The sequence below is a fragment of the Dipteris shenzhenensis genome, chromosome 9 (assembly GCF_047967505.1).
Source record: "Dipteris shenzhenensis isolate YYH24624 ecotype China chromosome 9, Dip_SZ_1.0, whole genome shotgun sequence".
Lineage (NCBI taxonomy): Eukaryota > Viridiplantae > Streptophyta > Polypodiopsida > Gleicheniales > Dipteridaceae > Dipteris > Dipteris shenzhenensis.
Window position 1 is genome coordinate 33,973,043 of NC_141604.1, and position 23,917 is coordinate 33,996,959.

General features: G+C 43.5%; 1 protein-coding gene across 3 annotated transcripts in view; it reads right to left on the reverse strand.

Annotated features, from left to right (window-relative positions):
- Window positions 1-18,796, reverse strand: part of LOC147898549 (plasma membrane, autoregulation-binding site, misato segment II, myosin-like, tubulin/FtsZ protein) — a 35,395-nt gene extending 16,599 nt beyond the window's left edge. Inside the window, exons 1-5 of one of the 3 annotated variants that reach the window (XM_087378984.1) lie at window positions 18,725-18,796; window positions 18,389-18,498; window positions 18,176-18,277; window positions 1,864-1,909; window positions 1,632-1,710 (exon numbers count right to left, since the gene is read on the reverse strand). In XM_087378984.1, coding sequence (XP_087235110.1) covers window positions 1,632-1,710; window positions 1,864-1,909; window positions 18,176-18,277; window positions 18,389-18,460 — 299 coding nt within the window. In that variant the 5' untranslated portion in view covers window positions 18,461-18,498; window positions 18,725-18,796. Of the gene's footprint in view, window positions 1-1,631; window positions 1,711-1,863; window positions 1,910-18,175; window positions 18,278-18,388; window positions 18,525-18,559; window positions 18,578-18,724 lie in introns of those variants that run through there. The other 2 variants (XM_087378985.1, XM_087378983.1) reach the window with 2 other exon arrangements.
- Between the last annotated feature and the right edge of the window lie 5,121 nt (window positions 18,797-23,917).

Below are 23,917 nucleotides of genomic sequence, written 5' to 3' on the forward strand. Positions count from 1 at the left end.
TGACCCTTAGTGATGCTATACTTGTTGTGGGTGGAAGATACACAAATGTGATAAGATTGGTTTATTTGAAAATCCTTAAAGATTCTCAGGTAATGCACACTGGCGCCAATTCCTGCAGCACTGCATACATCATTGGAACCCAAAATTCAAAGAGTACTCAGCCAATACAATGGCCATGCAATTGAAGGGGCTAATAAAGCTAGCTGAGGCGATCCTACCAAAATAATCCAGCTCAAATCTGAACTATAATCTAACAGTATCGCTGCAATACAGATCAAACACGTAACAAGGTGTTTGACATGGCCATATCTCCCAGAACAATTATGCAAACGCATACAGCATGGCAATTCCAACAATATGGCAAAATCACTTTGGTACCACCAAAGCAACAATATACCCTCTCCTTCCGTGATCTGACCTCCTCAATGACACTCCTGAAAGTGAGTATGTGATTCATAGTCCCATGGTCTCGCCTGAAACTGGCCTGACCCTCTGCTCTGAGCCCTCTCATCTCTGCAAACAGGCTGACCGATGCATCCAATACAGCTGCATAGATCTTGGACATCACATGTCCAATCATGATAGTCCTGTAGTTGCTCAGGTCCATGGGATCACCTGCCTTGTGAAGAGAAGAGGGGAGAGGGAGAGAGAAAAGGGATAAGAGCCCTTGTTGGATTGAGTGATCTCAGAGTGATGCAAATCAGAGCATGTTGTTCCAAGATGATATTACATTGGGTCCCATAATAATCCTAGATCTGGGCATCAATGCACTAATGCTTATGGGATTAATCTATACACAACACATGGCAGCCTAGCATAATCAGTGGAGCTCTAAATGCCTGTGTACTAGACAAGCTATGTTATTGTCTCATGAGTCCACATGCTAATCAACTGTATGTGGAAACATAAGAACTAACTTAAAATGAGAGGGGTACACACGTGCATTCATGCATGTGTGAATGCAGGCCATCTTCACGTGATTTTGAAGCTCTATTCTCACTAGTCCAAACATGCTAATCAACGGAATGCGGAAACATACAAACTTGCCGAAACTGAGAGAGGTATACCACATGTGCATTCATATATGTGAGGTGCAAAAATGCAAGACTGGGCGCAACTGGCCATCTTCATAGAGTATTTCTGGATTAATGCCAAATGGTAACTGCATACTAGATGTGGCTGCCTGCTGATGTCAGCCAACTGTGCAGTCATGGCAATCTGCTAACTGATGACACGGCAGATTGCATGCAGCTGCTGCCTACATGGCAGCCTGCTGTACCCTTCTGTAATTGGCTGACATGACAGCCTATGTGGCTGTTCACCTGCAGGGCATGCCAACCCAGCCTTTCTGTAGACCAATTACATGTCCATGGGGATGAAGCATGCCCATGACAGTATCACTATTGCAATATTCGTGTGGGAAACACCAATTTTAGCAAGTAGCTAGTTGGCCTATCAGCTTCTCAACGGCATTAGATAATGTTGATATGGAGATCAAGAAAGGCCATCCGACAGTTCAGGACACTAAGCCCAAGCAATAGCTAAGGCCATCTTACAGCTCAGAACACTAAACCCAAACAAATAGCTTTTCCAATTCTGAAATGGCCAAAATAGCCAGGCATTAATCTTACCAAGTAGTCACTGCTGAGGTTTCAGCAGATGGACGATCCTCATACAGAGACCCGCCTGCTTTCACTGCTCCAAAGCTTCCTGCATTTTTGAAAACCCACATCATCCAGTGACGTGAAGCCTTCAGCAATGTCTTTCATAATTCATTCTACTCACCTACAGGTGTCTTATAGCCAATAAGCATACAAACAGGAGTCCTAAGCATCAACATTTTAGAACCCAGACCAGTATTACCTCGTGAGTCAATTGCAAGCAGGCGAGGGGTATAAGTGGAAATACCCTGTTGTAAAATCCAAAAAGACAGGGATAAGATACTTTGCAGCACACTTGTAAATTATTTAAACATCAATACAACCTCTAGGCTCAGAAATGGAAGCTATACCCTCCAAAATTAAGAAAACAAAGATAGGATTCTCTACTATGCAAATTGGACCATGGGCCTCTTGATAAATATGAATACAGAATGTAGGGAAAGGTAAGTCATAAAAGTGTGTTATATGCAGTCTCCACTTCTTGTCCTTGGTGTGAGATACGATGTGAAGGGAATATACTGTAGCTTGCTTGATCTCCACCCACGTTTTCAACTTTCTGTGACTCAGAGTCCGCATCCCAATCACGTATACACTTTCAAGTAAACTGCCAAGAAGCTTCAATGCATTAGTGACAACCTTGACAGCTGGAGAAGATCAAAGCCGTTGACCCTCAAGAAGCTTGGTCCCTTGTGGCTCCAGGAGGACGCCAGGCAGAGACTACGCGAGGATGATGGCAGCAAGAAAGTGTTCAATGTCATTACCAAAGGTAAAGAGAAGGGCAAGCCAGGGAAAGGCAAGCCCGGTAACAAAAAGGACACTTCCAAGGATGGAGACTCTCAAGGAGATAAGAAGAAGAAAAGAAAGTGCTGTTATTGCTACATACCTGGACATATGGCAGGAGATTGCCGGAAGAAAAAGGCTGATCACAAGAGAAAGCAAGAGGGAAAGTCCCAAAAGATTCAGCTCGTACATGGTAACTACAACTTCTAGCACCTTAACAAGATGTATAGATCCAGGTATGACAGTGCTCATATCCAATATATAGAGCAATTGTCAGAGAATCCAAGTTCCCCAAAGGATGATGAGGAGAGTACGTGTTGCTCATATCCAATATAGAGCAATGGTCAGAAAATCCAAGTTACCCAGAGGATGATGAGGACAAGGCTGGATCTGTCATAGAGGATGAGGAAGACGAAGGCCACTTTGAGATGGATTTTGAGTTGGTAACTTGCACTAACTAGAGTATTGCCTCCGAAACTCACAAATGTGCTAATATGAATACATCACTGAGGTACTTGGCTTGTTTTGATAGCAAGCAACAAACTAATGGGTATGTAATCTCGTTGTATTTATGTGATGATTACAATAAATAGTATGCTCGGCACTCAATGGTTAGGTTCAAGGGTGAAAAACTTTCAGACACTTACAGGAGGAGCTTTCTTAACAAAGGCACTTGGGCTTTCTGTTGATTGGAGGACCTTGATGGTATGGGTAGCTCTACGGAGTTGGTCCTTACAGGTGATACCAAGGATCTGTTGTATCTTGGCTGGCTTAGGCCTGAACCTCAGAGCAGCTCACTTAGAGCTTGTGTCTGGAGACAACCTGCAGAGATTTCAAGGTTTCTAGATGTATGTTATGCAGGTTGCATGCATAACAGGGTTGAACACACCAAGGGGACTTGGTGCCTTGGATGGTTCCCAGATTCAGACGAGGAGAAATGGAAGTACCTAGAGTCTAGAGATTGTACCTAAGTTGTATGGTGAGCCAGACATATTCATGACGACATATGGCAATGCCATTGGAGGATGTTGTGGTTGTACCTATGTACCGGCGAGTTGCAAGGAGCTAAACATGGAAGCAAACAATATGTTGGTATCAGAACTTGATTTCAACACATTTCTCAACACGCTCTTAAGAGCTTGACGGGGAGAAAAGGGAGTATATATGTCTTTGGGTCATTGAGGGCCCACAATGTGACAATGAGAGGGGTTGTTGGAAATAAGGGTCAAATGTTCCACCTGTAAGCACCCACCAAGACAGGATTTGGGGGCATGAGAGACTATTGTGTGAGCATCACGTATGGATACAACATGGATAAACCTAGATGGAGGGAAATGGGAAACAGCCACATGGCAGCACTGTAGCCTGCCATGTAGGCTGCCAAGTCCAGTGTTAGAGGTGGCACAAGCTCAAAAAGAAAGCAAAACCTGTGAGCAGCATGCAACAAGAATAGGACAGGAGGTTCACGCCATAGGGCGATATCTGTAGGGTTTTCTAGAGCATCCACAAGGCACATGGATCAGCTGTCTGGTGGCTATACAAGAATGCACAGTACCCAAGTGGTAGGCTGCTACAGAAGAGGCTTCACAGGCAGCACATAAAGGAGGCTAGAAGAAGGTAGGCCTTTGCAGGTGCAAGATGATGCATCCCACAATCTAACCCTAAACACAGTCCAAACATAATCGGCAAAACCAAATAAAGATCAGCAAGCGACTCATCTCCCAGTCACCCCCAAGCACATGGGCTAGAGATCTAACTCCCACAAGGCTATGCCCACAGCTACCACGTCCCATAACATTGGAACCAGCCACTAGGAACCTTCAACCTAGTATCTCGTGATCCACCAAGTAGAAGATAGGAGTCTATGCTCGTGTCCAAACCGGACCTCCCAGTGGTGTCAACACATTGAATGCCATCCCGATAGTATTGGCTAAATATAGCCAACTAGCCCTATGATATTGTTCTAATTCCTCTAGCCCCACGTTTGCCTGCTTCCCTTAATCCTAGGGCCCCCTAACCCTGCAGTATTGCCCACTAACCCGAGGATTAGCATCCAGGTGCATAATGTTCTTCCTTTTGCAAACTAACAATTGAATCCTACGTTCCTTCCACTGAACTTTGAACTCTAGAATTAACCTAATCCTGTGTTTCCTTCCCTGAGATCGATAACTCTTTCAGGTTCATGTAGAACAAAGATCAAATCCTCAACGTCTATAAGTTCTTGGGCGAGACAAGACTATCTCCAGCCCCTAGAGCCTCTTTCAGTCTGCTAACATGCAAGACCAAGAACTTGTACACATGGAGCAAATTCTAGTTTATATGCAACCTCATCGATCTTTTCCAAGATCAAGAAGGGTCCACAGTACCTAAGGATTGACTTTTCTACCAACCCCGTCCATAACGTTTTTTGAATCCTTTGGTATTTGCAAGTATATCTGCATTCCCTCATAAAACTCACTAGGCGAACGTCATCTATCAACATAGAATCGTGCTCTATCTCGGATAAGTCTGATAGATTCTCGTGCAATCACTAGCATTTCTTGCATATCCTACAAGAAATCTTTACCTGCATCTACTTGAATAATTTTATTCAAACTACCCTTTTGATTTCTCATTTCCATGTTGAAGTCTTGCATAAGGTCAGCCCACCATGCCTTCCTTCCCCTCAACTCAAGCATATCACATATGTATTTGATAGACTCATGGTCCGTCAATACAACAAATCCAACTTTATATAGATAATATCTCCAAGTTTTCAATGTGTAAATGACCACATATAATTCCTTCTCCTGGGTCGGCCACCGAACCTGGGTATCATGTCTCAAAAGCTACAGCTCGATCCTCTTGGAATAAAGTAAGGCCTACCGGAAATCACTAGCATCAATCTCGACCACAAATGGTCGGCTGGAATCTGGTAAGGCTTCCCTTAAACTTGAGAGTTTGAAAAGCATCTTCAAGTTCATCATTCAACTATTGGACTAAGTCCATGTCCCTTGAGGAGGTTTGTCGAAGCAACGGTTAGCTTTGAATGATCCCTCATGGACTTCATAAGACAGTGAATCCTAGCTTTATAAGGAAGACAGTGGAGACACCTGAAGTTACCTTACTCTCTGAGGAACACACCAATCGAACACCTTTTGGTCAATGCTCATGCCCTCCCAGAAAATTTTATGTCCAAGATACAAGAGTTCCCTACGAAAGAACTTGCTCTTAGACTCCCTTTGCAAACAGCTTCTCAAGCCTTGTTGTCGCTAACACAATGCGGTGATGCTCAACATGCTCGTCGAGAGAATGGCTGTATACCATAATATCATCTAAGGATACCCAAAAAATTTCAGGAAAGAAATCAGTCATCATCCACTGAAAGGTGTAGGAGCATGCGTGAGTCCAAAAGGGAGTACCAAAAATTCATAATGGCCATACCTAGACTGGAATCCCGTCTTACATAGGTCTTCCTCAACTATGCATATCTGCTGGTAGCCAATATGATTTGTAAGATAGGCAAATCCCTGCAATGTATCAATCAAGTCATACGCCCTTTCTTCATTGTAACTTTGTTCAACCTTCTATAGTTTATGCACATCCTCCAACTTCCATCCTTTGAGTGCTTTAAAAGCATTGGAGCACCCCAGGTAGATTTACTTTTCCTAATCTATCCAAAGCTTAGATATTGCAGCAACTGATGGGATATCTCGCCTCTTCCATCTGATATATCCTATAAGGTGCCATGCTTATAGGCTGAGCCCCTAGAACTAACTATATCCAATGATCTACCATCCTACTCGGTGGTAAACCAAGCGGTAACTCCAAAGGAAATATATCAGCAAATTTTATTTAAATTTCATATTGCACATGTTCCCATGAATTTAATTTTAGCAGATTCATTCACATTATTAACCTTAGATGAAAAAGTACATGAAACACATAGGTACAATCATAATCAGAAGTTGCCATCATATTTATTACTTCCACAGAGCTTTACATGAGGGCAGAGCTAGACATCAAAATCATCCTCCAATAGATAGGGTACTCCCTTGGATTAAGTTATGACTCTGCCAGTCAGTCTGGACATTTAGCTTGTGCAGCCATTCTTTCCATAGAATTACATCCGCTCTATCTGAATTCATAAGCACGAAATCTACGGCTTCAGAGTAATTCTGAATAGACGATCCCATATTTGCTTTCCTGCTGTCATGTCTACCTCATAAACATGGTCACACAGCTGCATTGGAACCCCCAACATGTGCACAAGTTTAGCGTTCATGAACATATGAGAACTCCCAAGAGTCAACCAAAATGTGCATTGTCCTACACATTATCGTCTTGTATATACGTATGAGATCATTGGGTTTAAATACATTCATGGTGAAGTTACAACCATGCTTGCAAGGATATTGTGGTATGAATAAAAGAGATAGTATTGACTTTGACTTCAGTCAAAGTAGCCGTCTTTGCCTTACATTTCAAGCTTTGCCCTCGCACATGCCCCTTTTGTTCGCAACCAAAGCAACGGCCATGCACGAGTGCCTTCAGCCATCATAGACGAGAGGTGAGAGAGCAGAGAGAGAGAGAGAGTGAATTCAGCAAGTAGATGTGGGAAAGAGAGAGAGAGAGAGAGAGAGAGAGTTTATTAAAGTCTTCGGAAGACCAATTGGGTCTATGAGACTGTGAGAAACCTGGTACAAGCAAGCTGAAAGGGTGGAGCTACTAACGGAGTATCAACACCCATGCAAAAAAGCAAAAGGCTAAATGCTACATGTCATATCAAAGTAATCCTCTACATCATCACTATCATGCTGCGCAAAGGAAGCTGCTGAGAGAAGAGAGGGAGAGAAGGGCTTCGTAGAGGCCAAAGCAGTCCCAAACAAATCCCGGACAGTTGCTGTAGTTCTGAGGGGATATCAGCTTCAATTCGCACTTGAAAAGAGGTCTTTTCAGCAGCCGACAGATCCGAATTCCTATCACTGGTCTTCAGGGTTCGAAATCAATGGTTGAGGATGGAGACAGGCAGCGCTTTGTTCCAGTCCAATTGCTTGTGGTTGTACTCAACGGATCACTGGTTTTATAGAGCTCTAGGCTCTTTCATTTCTGTGGGAAGCAGGTTCCTAAAAGCTACCAAAATCAGTCTTGATTTGGGGTTGAGCTTTCTAAAGGCTTTCTAGCTTTTCCAAAAGCTCCCTAACCCTGATTCTGGGTTGGGCTTTTTTCCAAAGCTCTCTATCTTTTCATCCTTGCCTTTCAGCCTACAGCCCAAATTCCCTACTGTGAATCACCACCTGCCTTCAATGAGATTGCCATTGGATTTCTCCTCTGGTTCACCCATGTTCCATCCTGCAAAACAATCATCTACTGCTGTGCCATACTGATCAGCCAATCACGAACCAAAATCTACCCCATAACCTATGTGAATTCACTGGTAAGTTCTCTGTCTGCTGCTACTCTTATTCCACATGAAATTCCTGCACTTCTTGTGAGAGTGGTGCACGTGCGGAAGCGTGTGGAGAGAGAGAGAGAGAGAGAGAGAGAGAGAGAGAGAGTATAGCAACTGTATATCCAGATCCAGGGAACAATCCACAGCCAATGGGCTGGTCATGAGGAAGAGCATCCTTCAATAACTGACAAGTGTGAGACATGGAATGAAGAATGGAGGGGGGGCTTTTATAGGCCTCCGCCAGCCTCGTGGGCTGGCCAGATAAACCAACCAGGTGGTCGGCCATGACACAACCCATAGGTCGGCTGACCGGACCCAAGCAGGGTCGGGTTGGTTTAGGTTAACCCAACCAATCAGGTCGGCTAGCCCGATCAGCTGGGGAGCCCAAACTGGGCCCCTACCCAGCCATTACCCAAGGCCATCGGCCACTGCCTAACCTAGCCTACCAGGCCTACCTAATGCTATACTTTTGTGGGCAAGCACACTCACATAGAAGCCCTCTTTCACTATGAGACGCCATACTTTAACACCCTCTCTACAACTCATGGTGAGCACAAGAATCTGAAGAAGCAAGCTGATGAAGATGCAACCATGGACCCTCCAGTAGCGCACCTACTAGATTCACCTCAAAGAGAGCACCAAATAGCCTAGATCCTCGAACCATAATGCCACCTCGAACAGCAAATGAGATGTCCTCCGTTGTGATTTCCCATGCCAATCAGCACTAAGTTCCGAGTGGAATATAATGACTTGTAGAACACAGCATGGCCTGTATCCTCCGCTGAACAAATCAAGAACAAGAACTTTGAACAACAAACTCCGGTACACATGGTGTCCATAGTCTCTGCAACAAACTCATGTGGTCCATAGCTCCACAGAACTGCCAAACTTTCAAACGATCGGGATTTATCACCCCGCAGTCCATCCCATATGCCCTCTGTGGATGTGACTCATGGGGGGACCCGGAACTAGTGCTAGAAGTCCAGAGTAATCTAGAGATTCTTGGCAACAACTGCCTTGGAACCACTAGACTGAGAAGAAGAGTCCAACCCATAGTCATGCTCGTTAGTTTTGCCTTAGCACTGAATCTCTCTGGTCAAATGCCCTCTTTTGCTGCATTTATAACAATTGCTCCGCTTTTTCTTATGTGTTGTCAAAAGTGCTTCACCTCCACTTGAAGTGCCACTTGGAATGATCCTAAGTTTCCCTTGGGAAACTAGAACTGCTCCAAAAGAAAGGAACATAGATCATCAAAGTCTAGATGACTCGTGGTGACCTAGCACCTCAACGCTTGGGCAACCATGTCGTAATCCAGAGGAAGCTTGGTGAGAATGAGTGCCACTAGCTGACTTATTGTGAGGGCAACACCCATGGCCTGCAACTAATCATGGAAGACTTTGCCCTACATCAAGAATGGTTGCATGGAACTCCCTTTGGGGAACTCGAGATTGTGCAACTGTCCCTACAAGGTGACAGCATGCATCGCCGAATCCCTGGCATAGAGGTCCTCTACCTTAGACCATACCTCAAATACACTCACTAGGGTCTGGAGAGAGTCCCAATCCTCCTGAAACTCATCCTCCCGATCAGCATCCCATTGGATAGAACTCTTGGGATGCTCAGGCTCATTTGATAGCCCTCCCACAAGCCCTTATGGATGAACCATATGTTGGAAAGGTCACCTCCCCATCTGTAAGCCCCCAAATGAGGAGCGCGTGGGGGAGGGAGACCCAGGGCAGGAGATGCCCAAAGAAGAGAGAGAGAGAGAGAGAGAGAGAGAAAGAAAAGAAAGAAAGAAAGTTTATTAAAGTCTTCGGAAGACCGATGGGTCTATGAGACTGTGAAAATCCTGATACAACGAGCTGTGGTAGTGGAGCTACTAAACGAGCGTCCATACCAATGCAAAATGCAAAATGCAAAATGGCAGTCCTAAGTCCTAAGTACAACATAGTCATGTCGATGGTCGACTACAGCATCATCATCAATATCATCATCATCCCCAGCAACAGCAAGATATCAGGATGGATGAGGCAGTGGAGGCACGAAGTCGGCAATAGAGTGCTGTCGGCCACTCAGAGGTGCGGTCCTGGCACGTCTCCTGATCATAGCTCTGCGTCTAACCAGGGCTACTGTGACCCCCGTCGGTCGGGCTCCAACTCTAAACAAGGAGGGGATGTCTCCAAGTGTGATCTGTGTGTCGACCCTCTGTCTGAGCTGTCGGGTCACGGGCTCCGGGTCACGATCGGGGGGGGGGGGGGGCTGCCACATGGGCAGCACCTCACAAGAGAAGGAGTCGTGACGGCTGCGACAGATGGAGCTGAAAGACAGGAGCAGATAGCTATGCACTCAGGAAGAGGGATCTGGCTTGGAGAAGGCGGATTCGGAGCAGCAGATATGGCAGGGGATACCATATGTGAAGGCGCCTATAAGGCGGGGGCGGGTGTCCAGCAAGGCCTGGCAACAGCACAGCAGATGGCAAGGAAAGGGAGGGGCTGCAGTGGGCAGCACCCTGCCCTTTATAGGGCCAAAGAGCTGGCTGGTCAGCCATAAGGCCCAGCACACAGCCCCAAAATAGGGGGACGTGGAAGGGGCCAGCCAGTCAGCTGCCACACAAAGCAAGGGGGCTGGGCCCCGACTTAAATGCAGCAGACACACAGCCCAAGAGGAGCTGCCCACAGCCCAAGATAAAGGGCTGGTGGGGGCAGGTTTTATGGCAGACTGGTCGGCCAGAATGAGGCTGCCAGTGGGCCATTTCAAGGGGCCTTGGGCCCTATATAAGGGAGGCCATTGAGCCTCAGTTTTGCATCCAGCAAGTCAGCACACAAGGGAGCAGAAGGAGCAGCCAAAGCCCCTTCCTTGGTCCTACATCCAGGAGGCAAAGGAAGAGCAAAAGTGCTGCAGACTTAGCTCTACACAGGGCTGAACCCTAGGCTGTCTACAAGGGCAGCAAGGAGCTGAGATCTGGACAGAGAGTCTACACACACTAGAGGTGGAGCACGCGGGCTCAAGTTCTAGAGATATCCGGCCAATAGTAGAAGTACGTGGTGGTAAGATCAAAGGACCACACTTTGGTGGAACTTTGGATCTATCTCTCTTTGTATTGTGTCCATAGTTTTGGACAGAAATATATATACTTTTGGTAGCTTCTATATCTGGCTGGATCATTGTCTATTGATGAGTCTGCACATCTATTTGAAGCACATAAGTTTATGAAGTTTGTAATTCCACTCACCACACACACTGTGTCAGCTCCTAGGCTATTCTATCAGTCTTGTGCTATGCGTACCCTCCAACACTATATCTTCATGTTGAGCTTCCAATGGGCATCGTTCGAGCCGTCAAGCTTATCCAATCCTCGCACCTCTGTTGCTGATCCTAGCAACAAAAACAAACTCACCTGGATCTATACGATCTTAGACAAGACACAGACGATGGTTTCATCCACGCTTAATGCAGGTAAGGGTGGGTGGGATATCGGCCGAATCAATACCCTGCGCCACCTTGCTGCTGACCCCTTTTCCTGTCCACGCCATGTACTGTTTACTCCTCAACAGGGTGCCAACCACTAGACATGTGGCCGACCCTTGGATCTGCCGTGGAAGGACTGCCTCAACACACTAGACTCTTGCTGCCTCAAAACAGATCAGGCCACCTGTAGGACATGTAGCCGACTCTGTGTACTGTGCACTGTGTGTGCAAACTGCACAAAGAAGCCACCCTCAAGTGCTGCTTAGATCATCCTCTGCTTGCAGCAGTAAAACTCACAGCAGCAGTTCATGAACAGCTCCCTCGAGGTGTACTGTACGTTGCAATGCCCTCACAAGTGCGTTCGCTCAGCCCTCTCTTGGTCCCTCGCCACCGATGGCAAATGATAACAATATGAGATTGGTGCACGTGCAGAAGTGAGAGAGAGAGAGATGATATGATATGATATGATATGATATGGTTGTATCAAAGTCCACTATGAGACCCTTCAGGACTTATGGGACTGGTGATCGCTGTCAACTAACAGTGATCCCTTACATCTAGTGAAAGAAAATATTAGAACCTTTTACGTATTGAGTACCTATTGGGCTAGCTCGTGTGCTAGTCCCAATACCTTGTTACGATGTTCCAAAACCTCCTTCAAGTAACTCCCTAGCTTTTTGGCTGGCTGCTTCAGCAGATTTTTCAAACTGTCTCTGTTGCCCTCATATCCTTCTCTAATGTGAGTGTATGCTCTACATCTAAGGAGTGCATGCAGCTCATTTTCTACCTCCACTGTTGGGAAGATTTTGCATGCCCGTTCCTCTCTAGGGATCCTAGGTCTTGCCCATCTATCCCTCTCCACCTCGAGATCATGTGAGCTAGTTCTGATTTTGCAGATTAGCTGTATATTGATATGTCTTCCCCAAGGTTTTTCTGCATCCCATAACTTTGTTTGTAAAACTGCATCTTTGTCCCTGGGTTTTGCCATAGTTTCTGTAGCATTCTCTGCGTCACTCTCTCTCTGAATTCACATGCGATCTTCTGGTATATCAGCAGCTGTTATACCCCATGATTCCATCCACTTCATGCCCTCTTTGTACCATCCCATGATTTGTGTAGCTTCCATCGCCTTGTGTAGTATCATCTACTGGCATCCATCTTCTCAACTTTGTTGAGGTAAGCCATGAATTGACATAATGCTTCCCCTTCCAAAGGTATCATACATGTTTCAGCCAATAGGATGGGATAGGGTGTCCGTGCCTTCACCCCTAACTCCCCTATCAGGAAAATGTTTGTGTAAAGTTTCAATCCTTTCCCAATACATCCTAGAGAGCCCGGGTGCCCAAGCTGGACATCCATAGAGGATTACTGTTCGAACTCAAATGGTGTTGAGAAAGTTTCTCATTTCCCAATTCCACAAATGAGCCTTCCTGCATTTATTTTGGAAGCTATAGAAAGCTTTCAATCCCCCTAGAATCCTCTTTTCCACACATGCATTCCATTTGTAGTTGTCTGTAAAATCTAGCCCCAGATATTTATATGTGTTGACTGTTTCCAGAGGCTCCCCTTCAAAGGTGACATCCATGTGTTTATGATCACCATTACTTTTGTCTTATCTAGTTTGACATGCATACCTGAGTGTCTGCAGAATTCTCTCAATGCATCCAAATATCCTTGCAATTTCTCCTTGTTCTTTGCGAAGAATACTACGTCCTCGCGTGATAAGCATTAGCAAAGCATACCCTGCAATATGAACACCTTCCTTGCTGTGTACTCTCATCTATCCCTCCAGAATATCAATAAAGAGAGCAAATGGTGTTTGAGAGGGGGCAACCTTGCTTAACTCCCATATCACTGTCTCTTACAGCTTTTCCCGTGGAGCACGATCCATCTACTAGCGGCTGTGCTAGCTCTGCTAGAACCTTCTCATAGAGTCGGTACGTGGCTCTCTCAGTTGTTGAGGGACTTGAAACTTTTCCAATCTTTCCCATAACTTCCTGCGTAGGGCTGTATCAAAGGCTTTCTTGAAGTCTACAAAACAACAGTAAACAGCTCTCTTTCTTATGCTTGACTCCTTCAGTTGTAGCCCTTATGGCAACCAAATGATCAACCGTTGAGTGTTTGGGACGTAACCCTACTTGGGATGATGCCTTGACTCCTTGTTCCTCCACTTAACTGCTGATTTTTTGCTCAAGAATAGTGCCATAAAGCTTTGCCATTAGGCTGCTCACGATGATTGTCCGATAATTCTTTGCTATCTTGCTATCTCCCCCCTTATGAATCGGTACAATTCTACTGAGTTGCCAATCTGATGGGAATCCTTCTTCTAGTGCGATATTCATAAGCTTAGTAAGCATTTTCTGTCTTTTTTGCTACCCATGTCAATATTTCTCCTACTAGCCCTTGTGTGTATGGACCCTTCCCATAAGCAAGCTTTTTCAAGCCTTTTCATGTGTCTTCCTCTATTATGATTCCATTTGTTGCTTTGATAGTAAATCTGTGATTTTATCTTTTATTCCCCATCTCTTTCATATAGGCTTTTGACACACTGTATCCTGTCTTCCCAATTTGCCTTTCTGTTGGTTGCCATGCAACGTCTGAAAAAACTTTTTGGGATTTGGTTTCAGCTCATCGAAGCTTTCACACTGCTTACTCTTGATAAATAATCTTTTTTTGCTCACTTGCTTATATATTCGAGCGTTGTCCTCCTTTTCAGTTGTCACTGCATTCTTCCATTCTCTCTTTGCGTCTTTACAATCCTGGTAATACCAGTGAGTACATGCATTCCCTTGCTTCTCCCCCTGCCTTTAGTGAAGCATTTTTGGGCCGTTGACAGCAGCATATCTATTATGTAATTGCTCATTTCGTGACATGTAGAAGATATGTTCCCTTTTGCCATTGCCGCCTCTATCTCCGTTTCATAGATATGAACGTTTTTTAAGTCCATTCTTAATCTGGGATGTGCAATAACTTTCTGTTTCTTCACAGCATTACTTGTCCCCTTTATGCCCATAAACATGGCCCTAAGATCAGATTAAGAGACGACTCCTCAATCTTGATATAGTCAATCATGTGTTTGCATTTGAATTTGTGATCACATAATCAACCACACTTGACCCTTGAGCTGTCTTGCATGTGAATCCTCCCGTGTTTTGAAAACTCGATGTGCCATTGCATATTTGCAGCCCAAAACATCCACACAATGTGAGGAGTTGCTTTCCCATGTGAGTGATTCCCCCCGCATCCTATAATGTCCTTTTCCAACCCCTTCTTTCTTCGTTGTCCTCTTCCACTTCATCCATTCATATGGGATCTCTTCCCTCCGTTGTTACAATGCCTTGCATTAATCCTATCCATGCATTAAAATATCCTGCAAGTATAATTGTATTCTCTTTTGAGAACTTGGCTATGTCCACCCCTAGATGCATGAGGGGGTCTTCTCAAGATATGTTGCTGTTGTTTTTGTATATGGGTGATTGTGATCGTGCAAAACACCATGCTACCAGCTTGATGTTGCCCTACTTTGTCATGATTTTAACCACATAGACTGTTTGTGTGGGTCTACTTTTATCATTTTTGCTGTCCTCTCCCATGTCATCCTATTGTAGCATGCTATCCCTCCAAACCCTCATACTCTTATGTGTGTTTTTGCATTCCATATTGATGGTTTTAAGAATCCTTGAATTTCTAGAGTATGTCTACATAAACTATTTCATCGTCCAATGCGATGTCCTTATCCAGAGACTAAATGATTCCTATTCAATAAGGACATTATGAAAGGCTTAACACCCTTCAATCATAAAAAATCCTCCTATGTTCCACACTTTGATCCTGAGGATCTCAAGTCCATATGCTTGTTGAGAGAGAGAGAGAAAGAGAGAGACACACACACACAGATGGTAGATAGGCAATCCACAACCAAGGGGCTGGTCAAAGTGAGGAAGATAATGCTCCAAGAACTGCCCAAGTGTGAGACATGGAATGAAGAATGGAGGGGGGCTTTTATAGCCCCAGTGATTTTTGGCCAGATAAACCGGCCAGGTTGTCGGCCCTCACACACACACACACACACAGACGGTAGATAGGCAATAGCAACTGTATATCCAGATCCAGGGAACAATCCACAACCAAGGGACTGGTCAAAGTGAGGAAGATAATGCTCCAAGAACTGCTCAAGTGTGAGACATGGAATGAAGAATGGAGGGGGGCTTTTATAGCCCCACCAACCTGGTGGTTTTGGCCAGATAAACCCACCTTGACCCGACCCAAGCAGGGTCAGGTTGGGTCGGGTTAACCAGACCAGTCAGATGGGGTAACCCAACCAGGTGGGGAGCCCAAACTGGGCCCCTACCCAACCATTACCCAGGGCCATTGGCCCCTGCCTAACCTAGCCTATCAGGCTTACCTAATCCTATCCTTTCTCGGGTGGGCACACCCACATAGAGGCCCTCTCTCACTATGAGATGCCATACTTTAACAATCCTGCCCTTTCCTTGCATCCAAGCCTGGTCAAAACCCTTTTAATCACACTCGACCCAGTATGGGTTTAGCCTCAACAACTAGTTCATTTCACAGCAGATCCTTGTTCTACTATTGTGTAATCTTCTGAGTTTGGTGCTTGTGAGTTCTATCTTGTGGACACATAAAGTTGAAGTTTTAAATTACAGCATTCCATTGTCCTCCTCCGTTGCACACACCTTTTTCATTTACTATTCCTGCTGCATGGGGAAACTAGCCAAGGGTCTAGGTTTTTCTAATAGTTCCTAGTCCCAATGGCTGCTGGAAACTTTGTGACAAAGTCCATGCTGATTTTCTCAAAGGGTTGATCCCAAATCTCAAGGGGCTGGAGTAAACCAAGCAACTTCCCATGAGAAACCTTGACCTTTTGGCAAACTGACCCTAAATACGAACTGATGCATGCTCCAAAGATGTGGCAAAAACTCCTACTTCCAATGTGATCTAAATATGTCAATGTCCACCAATCGTCAAGTCTGAGCTGCATGCAATAAAGCTGGCAAGAACTGAGAAAGTCAGCCTCTTATCCCCCATCTAAATGGCAGGTCGTTGGGGTGGTCATCTAACACCACTTTGTACCAATACTTCTCGAAACTCGAAAGTCATAGTATTGGTTCTTCATCTTGAGAAGCATGGACTCCTGAACAATCAAAATCATAGTCACCATGCCCTTTTTGCTAAGAGCATCATGGTTGCAGGACAAACTCCATAATTCTCCGAATTGCTTGAACATCTAGCTCAATCAAACTTGTCCGTCCACGTACTTAGTTTCAGCTAGTACCAACTTGTGTGGCTGACATGTTTTGAAGCCACCACAATGCCTAATTATCATTTTTTTAAATACCTCGAGCCCACCAATCGTCAAGTCATGAGCTGCATGCAATAAAGCTGGCCAATCATTCTCTTGGAGACGTTCTCAATCTTCCTCCTACTGGCTTGAACATCTTGAACATCTAGCTCAATCAAACTTGTCTATCCAACCACCACAATGCCTAATGATCACTTTTGAAAACACCACAATGCCCACCAACCATGAAGTCATGAGCTGCATGCAATAAAGCTGGCCGGAATTGAGAGAGCACACAAAGTCTGCATTAGTGGGATAACCACCCACTATATGGCAAGTCGTTGGGCTGGTCATCCAACACCACTTTATACCAATCTTCTTGAACTCAGAAGAATCATGGTACTAGTTTATCATCTTGGGAAGCATGGACTCCTCAACGATCAAAATCCCTAAGAGAATCTACAACCATGTTCTCGGATTTTGGGACATACTCAATCATCCTCCAAACTGCTTGAACTCTAGCTCAATCAAATTTGTCTACCTGACCATTGAGCGGCTGGCATGTTTTGAAGCCAAAAAAGCTTAATGATCAGTTTTGACTATGAACTCTTGCCCAAACAAGAAATGCTTCCATGTCTTAAGAGCAGGAAGAACAACAAGCAGTTATTTTTTCATATCCAGAGTACTTAGTTTCAGCTAGTACCAACTTGTGTCCTTTGAAAGCTATGGGGTGACCGTGCTACTGTAGAACTACTCCAACGGCATAGTCACTGGTGTTGGTCCTCACATTGAAAGGCTAATCCCACTGAGCCAAAGCCAAGCATGGGGCTATGGTTACAGCTTCTTGCGATTTGCACTTTTTGCCAAGTCTTTGATATGCTTTTGATAGGCTTGGAAAAATACCACAAACATGCATACCTCGGGGACATTTGTGGGCACCTCCCAATCAAAATTTCCTTCATCTTTGCATCGTCTAAATAGACACCAAAGGCACTGATAATATACCTGAGATAATGTGCCTCCTCCAATAAGAAACAGACTATTTGGTGTTGATATACAGCTAAATGTCATCAAGAAACAAAAAGGCGTGTTTGTCGACGAGATTCTAGAAAACCCACAGTTAAATCTGGCCAATGCAATTGCGAAACTAGAGGGCATGTTCGTGAACTCACACTGAGCTGTCTATGTGTGAAAGCTAACTTACTGCCCAAGGCTCCTTCTGCCACTTAAGCAGCAAGCCATGGGCTGAGGATGCCCATGATATGTACCGTCTCCTCACGTATTTTAGCTGTTCATGTATAACAAATCTGATAGCTTTCTAGATGTTAACCTCATGTTTGAAAAATAGAACATTCCAATAAGTACGTCATTTTGAAAATGGCTCCCTGAAGTACAGGGTCTATGCAACCCAACCAAGGAGGAGGCCAGCTATATGCTCCTTAAAAAATAACTAAGCTCTTTGGAAACTGTTCATACTCAAGTTATTTGGAAAACACCCGCTCAAGTCACTTAACTGGGTGGAAGTATGCATACCTGCCGCGTTTCACCAACTCTGTAAAGCACGTCGAAATTTATACCAGAATTCAAAAAAACACGGTCTTCAGCAGGTTCAGCCTCTAAGCCCAGCAATTCATCCTACAGAAATACAAACCTGCTTCTGTATTATCAAAAAGTTTCATAGATTCCCATCCGCTTGAAAGGGGCAAGATAAAGCCTAACTTTATTAATTAAAGGAAGAAAACTTACTTGAAAGTTCCAAAAGTGTGAGCCCACAAAGTTAGCGTAGCTGCCAATTTGTATTGTGACAATCTCTTTCATCCCTGTTTAAAGTCGCGTTCTAACGAACATACGGTCACCTGAATTTGAAAAAATTCAATAACTTGGTAAGTCTTGTATAAGAGTAGGAATCATGAATACCCTTTCGTAATATCCTCAAACAAAGTTAGCGTAGCTGCCAATTTGTATTGTGACAATCTCTTTCATCCCTGTTTCGAGTCGCGTTCTAACGAACATACGGTCACCTAAATTTCAAAAAATTCAATAACTTGGCAAGTCTTGTACAAGAGTAGGAATCATGAATACCCTTTCGTAATATCCTCAGAATGCATAAAGACAACTACGCGAGGTACGTGGAGGCGGATGGCCGACTGTAGTAAAAGAGACTAGAGAGAGTTGGGGATTTGTGATAGTAAAAGAGACTAGCGATAGTTGGGGATTTGTGATACTTATATATAAAGTGTTAATAAAATTCCATAGAAAAAGTGTCTCTCTTTACAAGAGAGGAAATATAGCAATTGCAAGGGGATGGTGTGTGTAAGGGGGCTTTTGTTATACATAATTTGGGGTGGAAAATATTTTTTTTTTTAACATTAAAGGCAAGATATGAAGAAGGGGGGTCACGTTAAAATTATGTGTGTCCCATTAATTTTATAAATAAACAAGCAAAAAATAAAAAATTGGGAGTGTTTGTGTGTGAGTATGTGTGTTTGTGTGTGTGTGTGTGTGTGTGTGTGTGTGAGAGAGAGAGAGAGAAAGAGAAAGAGAGAGAGTGTGTGAGCTAAATTATTTAAGCAACATTAATGTGTGTGTGTGTGTGGGTGTGGGTGGGTGGGTAGGTGGGGGGGTGTGTGTGTGTGTGTGTAAATGGGTGTGTGTGTGTGTGTGTGTGTGTGTAAAGAACTAAAAACAAAATTCCTATAGTTCCATAAGTGTAGCAAGTTAACATATATGTGTTAATGCATATCAAAATTGTAGCTTGTCGTAGGCTATGCCTTGATGTTTTGTCTCATTTAATTTTTTATAAGAACAACTACTTAGTGGGCTACGTCTAGGATTTTGGGTTATGAAGTGAGAAGAAACATCATGGCTAGTATGAAAATGACAAGACCTAACAATTGACAATGGCTCTTAGTAGATATTCAACCCAAAATTTTCCTTATACCAATTCCACACTATGGTTGATATCCAATATGATTACAAAAGGGGGGGAAATGATACTTGATAGAAAATCAATATACATTTGCCCATGGCGTTCACAGGTGGTCATGGAGAAAATTGAACCATAATTACATGAAATGGAATGATAGTAAATCTAGATATGCCAAATAGAGAGTATAATGAAGCAATAAAGGTCTATTCATTTGTAGTAGTAGAGTTTGAATGTTCTAAGTATAAACCCCATGATGTCATTGGTAGTAGTAGAGTTTGAATGTTCTATGTCATTGGTAGTAGCAGAGTTTGAATGTTATAAGTATAAACCATAGGATGATGATAGATGTAGGATGAAGTTTCATAAATGGAACACACAAATCACCACATAATTAGTGTATGGAAATAATTTGTAGCATATTTGATTGATGATCATAGAACATCATGCACCATGAGCGGCTCTAGCATGTGTGTCTCCACTTTAAGGAAGCATCGATGAAGCGGAGAATCACTCTCGGGGGGGTCACTCACCATATGTAACCCTATCACGTGAGTTCAACATATGGGTTTTTATTAATTCCATTACTTACAAATTTATATATACATAAGGAAGTAAATTAAGACCCAAAAGTTAACATATAAAAGGGTGTTTTATATTAAAATAGTTCTAGAAGCTCCCAACATGCAAAGTGGACATTTGGGTAGAGTGGTTTATGTCATGGGACATCTTGGAATACTATTGTTGGCATTTTGCTTTTGCAATGAGCAGGCACTCTTCTTGCATTTTCTTGAATTCTTGAATGATTTTCTCTCTCCCTTGCTATCTATGGCCTTTGCATCACCCAGATGCTATGCTTTCTTGCATACATTGATCTATAATATGGATGAAAATCATTGGACTTTTTTTTTATGTTTTGAGGACATCCTTAGACTCCATGGACTCATTCAACTTAAAATTTAAAATACTGTTTGAAATTTAGGATTTCCTATGTCAACTTGCATTTCTAAAAATTTCTAATCGTTGAAGGTTTCCAAATTACACATGTACCTCCCTTAGGATTCTGAACCTTAAACTTTAGAATGCACACTTGCTACAATAGTCAAAAGTATTTGCGGGTAGTTTCTATCATGATCTTATTCAAAAGTAGAAAACACCCACACACTAGTAGCTTTTTCAATTCATTGTTTGAGAGGTCATGGATGTATCCACAAAGCTTGACATGTAAATGAAACGTTGGTAAGTGAACCTCAAGCTTGAAAAAATTAGACTGTAAAGGCATCCTACAAGAGATCACAAAATGGTTTATAAATCATCAGACCCAAATTCTATGCAAGAGGTAAAAGATAGCATCTAGTTCCACTAAAGGTCCACATCGCTATGCACATGAATGTTATGACATGTTGCACCATGTGTGACATGGTTGCAGCTCACCCCCATGTCAAAGGCATTTGGAGCTTCATGAAGTTGTAAACAAATGGACAAAGTAGGGCTAGAGATTATGAGGTGCCGAAAGGTTTATGAGGTGCCAAAAGGTTTATGGTTATATCTATACATAAAATAGATAGTCCACAACAATATGTTGTAGAATCCAAAAGTTTTAGGGTTAAATCTAATGTTAGAATGCATTTATACATTTCTAGTGTATAAGGGTTAAATCTAATGTTAGAATGCATTTATAAATTTCTAGTGTATAAGGGACATAAAATATTACCTCAACCTTTTGATTTCTTCCTCTTTCTTTTCTTGCATGCCTTTCCATATAACCATAAGGCTTTGAGCTACAAAATGTAGGACCTCATGGTGGCTTGATTTATTACTTGAGCTATTTGGTTGTAAGAGTTGTGGGGAGGAGGGCTTCTTAGGGCGAGATCAACCTCGGGGATGTTGGGAGCCCAAAGAGCAAGGTTTGGGAGGGAAATTGAAGTGAGAAAACATTCTCCTTTCATACTATGCTCCCTTCCACCGCCAAGAATCTGCTCTCTCTTACCTTGGACACCTGTACCTCTTTTGCAAGGTTTAGGCAGCTAATGCAGTTGGAAGCATGACGGAAGGCAATCCGATGCTGCCTAACAGGCACAATCGGACTACACAGGTAGGCAAGGTCCGGCAAGAGCTAGATAACCAATAGAAACACATCTTAGAGTTTAGCCTGAGCATGTGCCTGCAACTCTGATAAGCTCTGACACCTTCAAGCAACCATGTGCCCCTGATTCCCATAGCATCGAAGCTTATCGAATTTCAACCTCTCATACCTGTGCCTGGGCTATCTACCTGCACCCATAATCCCCTTTGCCCTACCTTGGTGCCTGCATATACTTCAGGAAAATGACAGTATTCATGATGAGTGTATAATGACAAGTTTGAGAAATAGAATGCTTGGTGAGCTGCTAAGTATATTGTAAGTAGCTAATAATAGGCGAGTTGATCAAACGGCTTAGAATGTGCCACATGGTTTCGTAGGAACTTAGAGTTTTATAAAACTCTCTAGTGCTTCAATCTCCCTAGAATGGTTTGGTAGGATTTTAGAGTTTTATAAAACTCTCTAGTGCTAGCCAAGTAAAGAGATATTATTGTAGCTACCATGGCACCATCGTTGGAGAGATGCTAGCCGAACATTCCTTGAAATGAACTGGGATGATATCACAATCAATGAGCAGCCAAATAGGGTGTCTCCCTAGGAGATTGATGAGTTGTTTGTTTTGTCTTAGGCTGTAAGCCCAACTCAAACAACCAAGAGCAAGCAATTCTGACCATCTTCACTATCGTAGCTTACTGGTCTTGGTATGGATTCTTGTCTTAGCAACTCTTGTTTTTCTTCCCACATCGTTGATTGGGGTTTTTACTCTGCGATCGATACTTCAAATGATTAAGATTCATCGTATGATGATACGGTATGACTTTTACTGTAGCTATTCTCTTGCAACATTTTTTCCAAAACAAGTTTGAGTAATGTTTTCCCGACTTTAATAGAATAAATCAGCCTTCACGGGTTGAGTTGAACTTTGATAGGATCTGGATCTATAGGTTCTCAAGAACCAGATGGGTGTTACCATGCATGCTTACACACATAGTGACTGGGCAGGTGCATGAATCTGCTGAGCTGAGATACTGCATACTGTAAGTCAGGTCTGGTGTGACAAATAAATAAGGCATCCAACAGCCTGCTGATAAAGAGTGATATCACATGGTGGACTCCCATCATGAGTTGAGAATTTGAAGCCAGGGTCCACAGGAGTAGAGATCGGCTTGCAATCCTCAAACTGAAAACGATCAAAGAGCTGTCCAATGTCTGACATTTCAAAAACCTGCTGCAAATCAGCCTTGAAAGTTGCAATTTTTTGAGTATCTGGGCCCGTGATGAGCATATCATCCACATATAAAATCAGCACTAAAAAATCAGATCCACTCCCACGGACATAAAGAGTGGGTTCTATGTGGCTATTCTGAAAACCAAGGGATAGTAAGTGTGCATGAATTTTGGCATACCGTGCCCTGGGTGCTTGCTTCAAACCATAAAGGGCTTTTCTAAGACAGCATACCTTATTTTCAGAATTAACAACCTCAAAGCCAGGAGGTTGTGTGACATATACTTCTTCCTGCAGATCCCCATGAAGAAAAGCAATCATGATGTCAAGTTGGTGCACTTTCCAATGATGATGGGCTGCAATGGCAATGACACATCTAATGGTAGTAATCCTGGATGTGGGAGCAAATGTCTCCTCAAAGTCAATGCCTTGTTGTTGGGCATACACTTTTGCAACAAGACAGTCTTTGTATCGATCTATGCTGCCATCAGATTTCCTTTTTAATTTGTAGACCCACCGGGTACCAATGGCATGGTTGCTGGGAGGGAGATCTACTAATTCCCATGTGTCATTTTCGGCAATGGATTGTAACTCTGCTCTCATTGCATCCATCCACTCTTTACTGTCAAAAGCATCTTTATGGCACAAGGGCTCTTCATTGCAAGTTGTAGCAAGGAGTGCAAATTCAAGAAAGTGACCATGCATCTGTCTATTCCCTGATCTTGTCCGGGCAGCAAAAGGCTGATCTTGCTTGCTGTCCCTCAATGTATCAAGAAGCCATCTGGGAACTTGCCTTTGCTGTCTATTGACAGCTCTTTCTTCAATGACTGCATCATGAATAGTGGGATCATTTTGTGCTGGAAGAGAACCTGCAAATCAGCATGGGGTTGTGGCTGATTATTGCTTGATGGAGGGCCTGCAGGAGGCTCATGTTGCTCGTCAAATTCCTCTTCTGAGGATGGTAGAGGTAACCAAGATTCAAAGGCATCAAACATGTCAACATCTGGCTTAGCTTTGCAGTCCACAAGAGGAGAAGCTGAA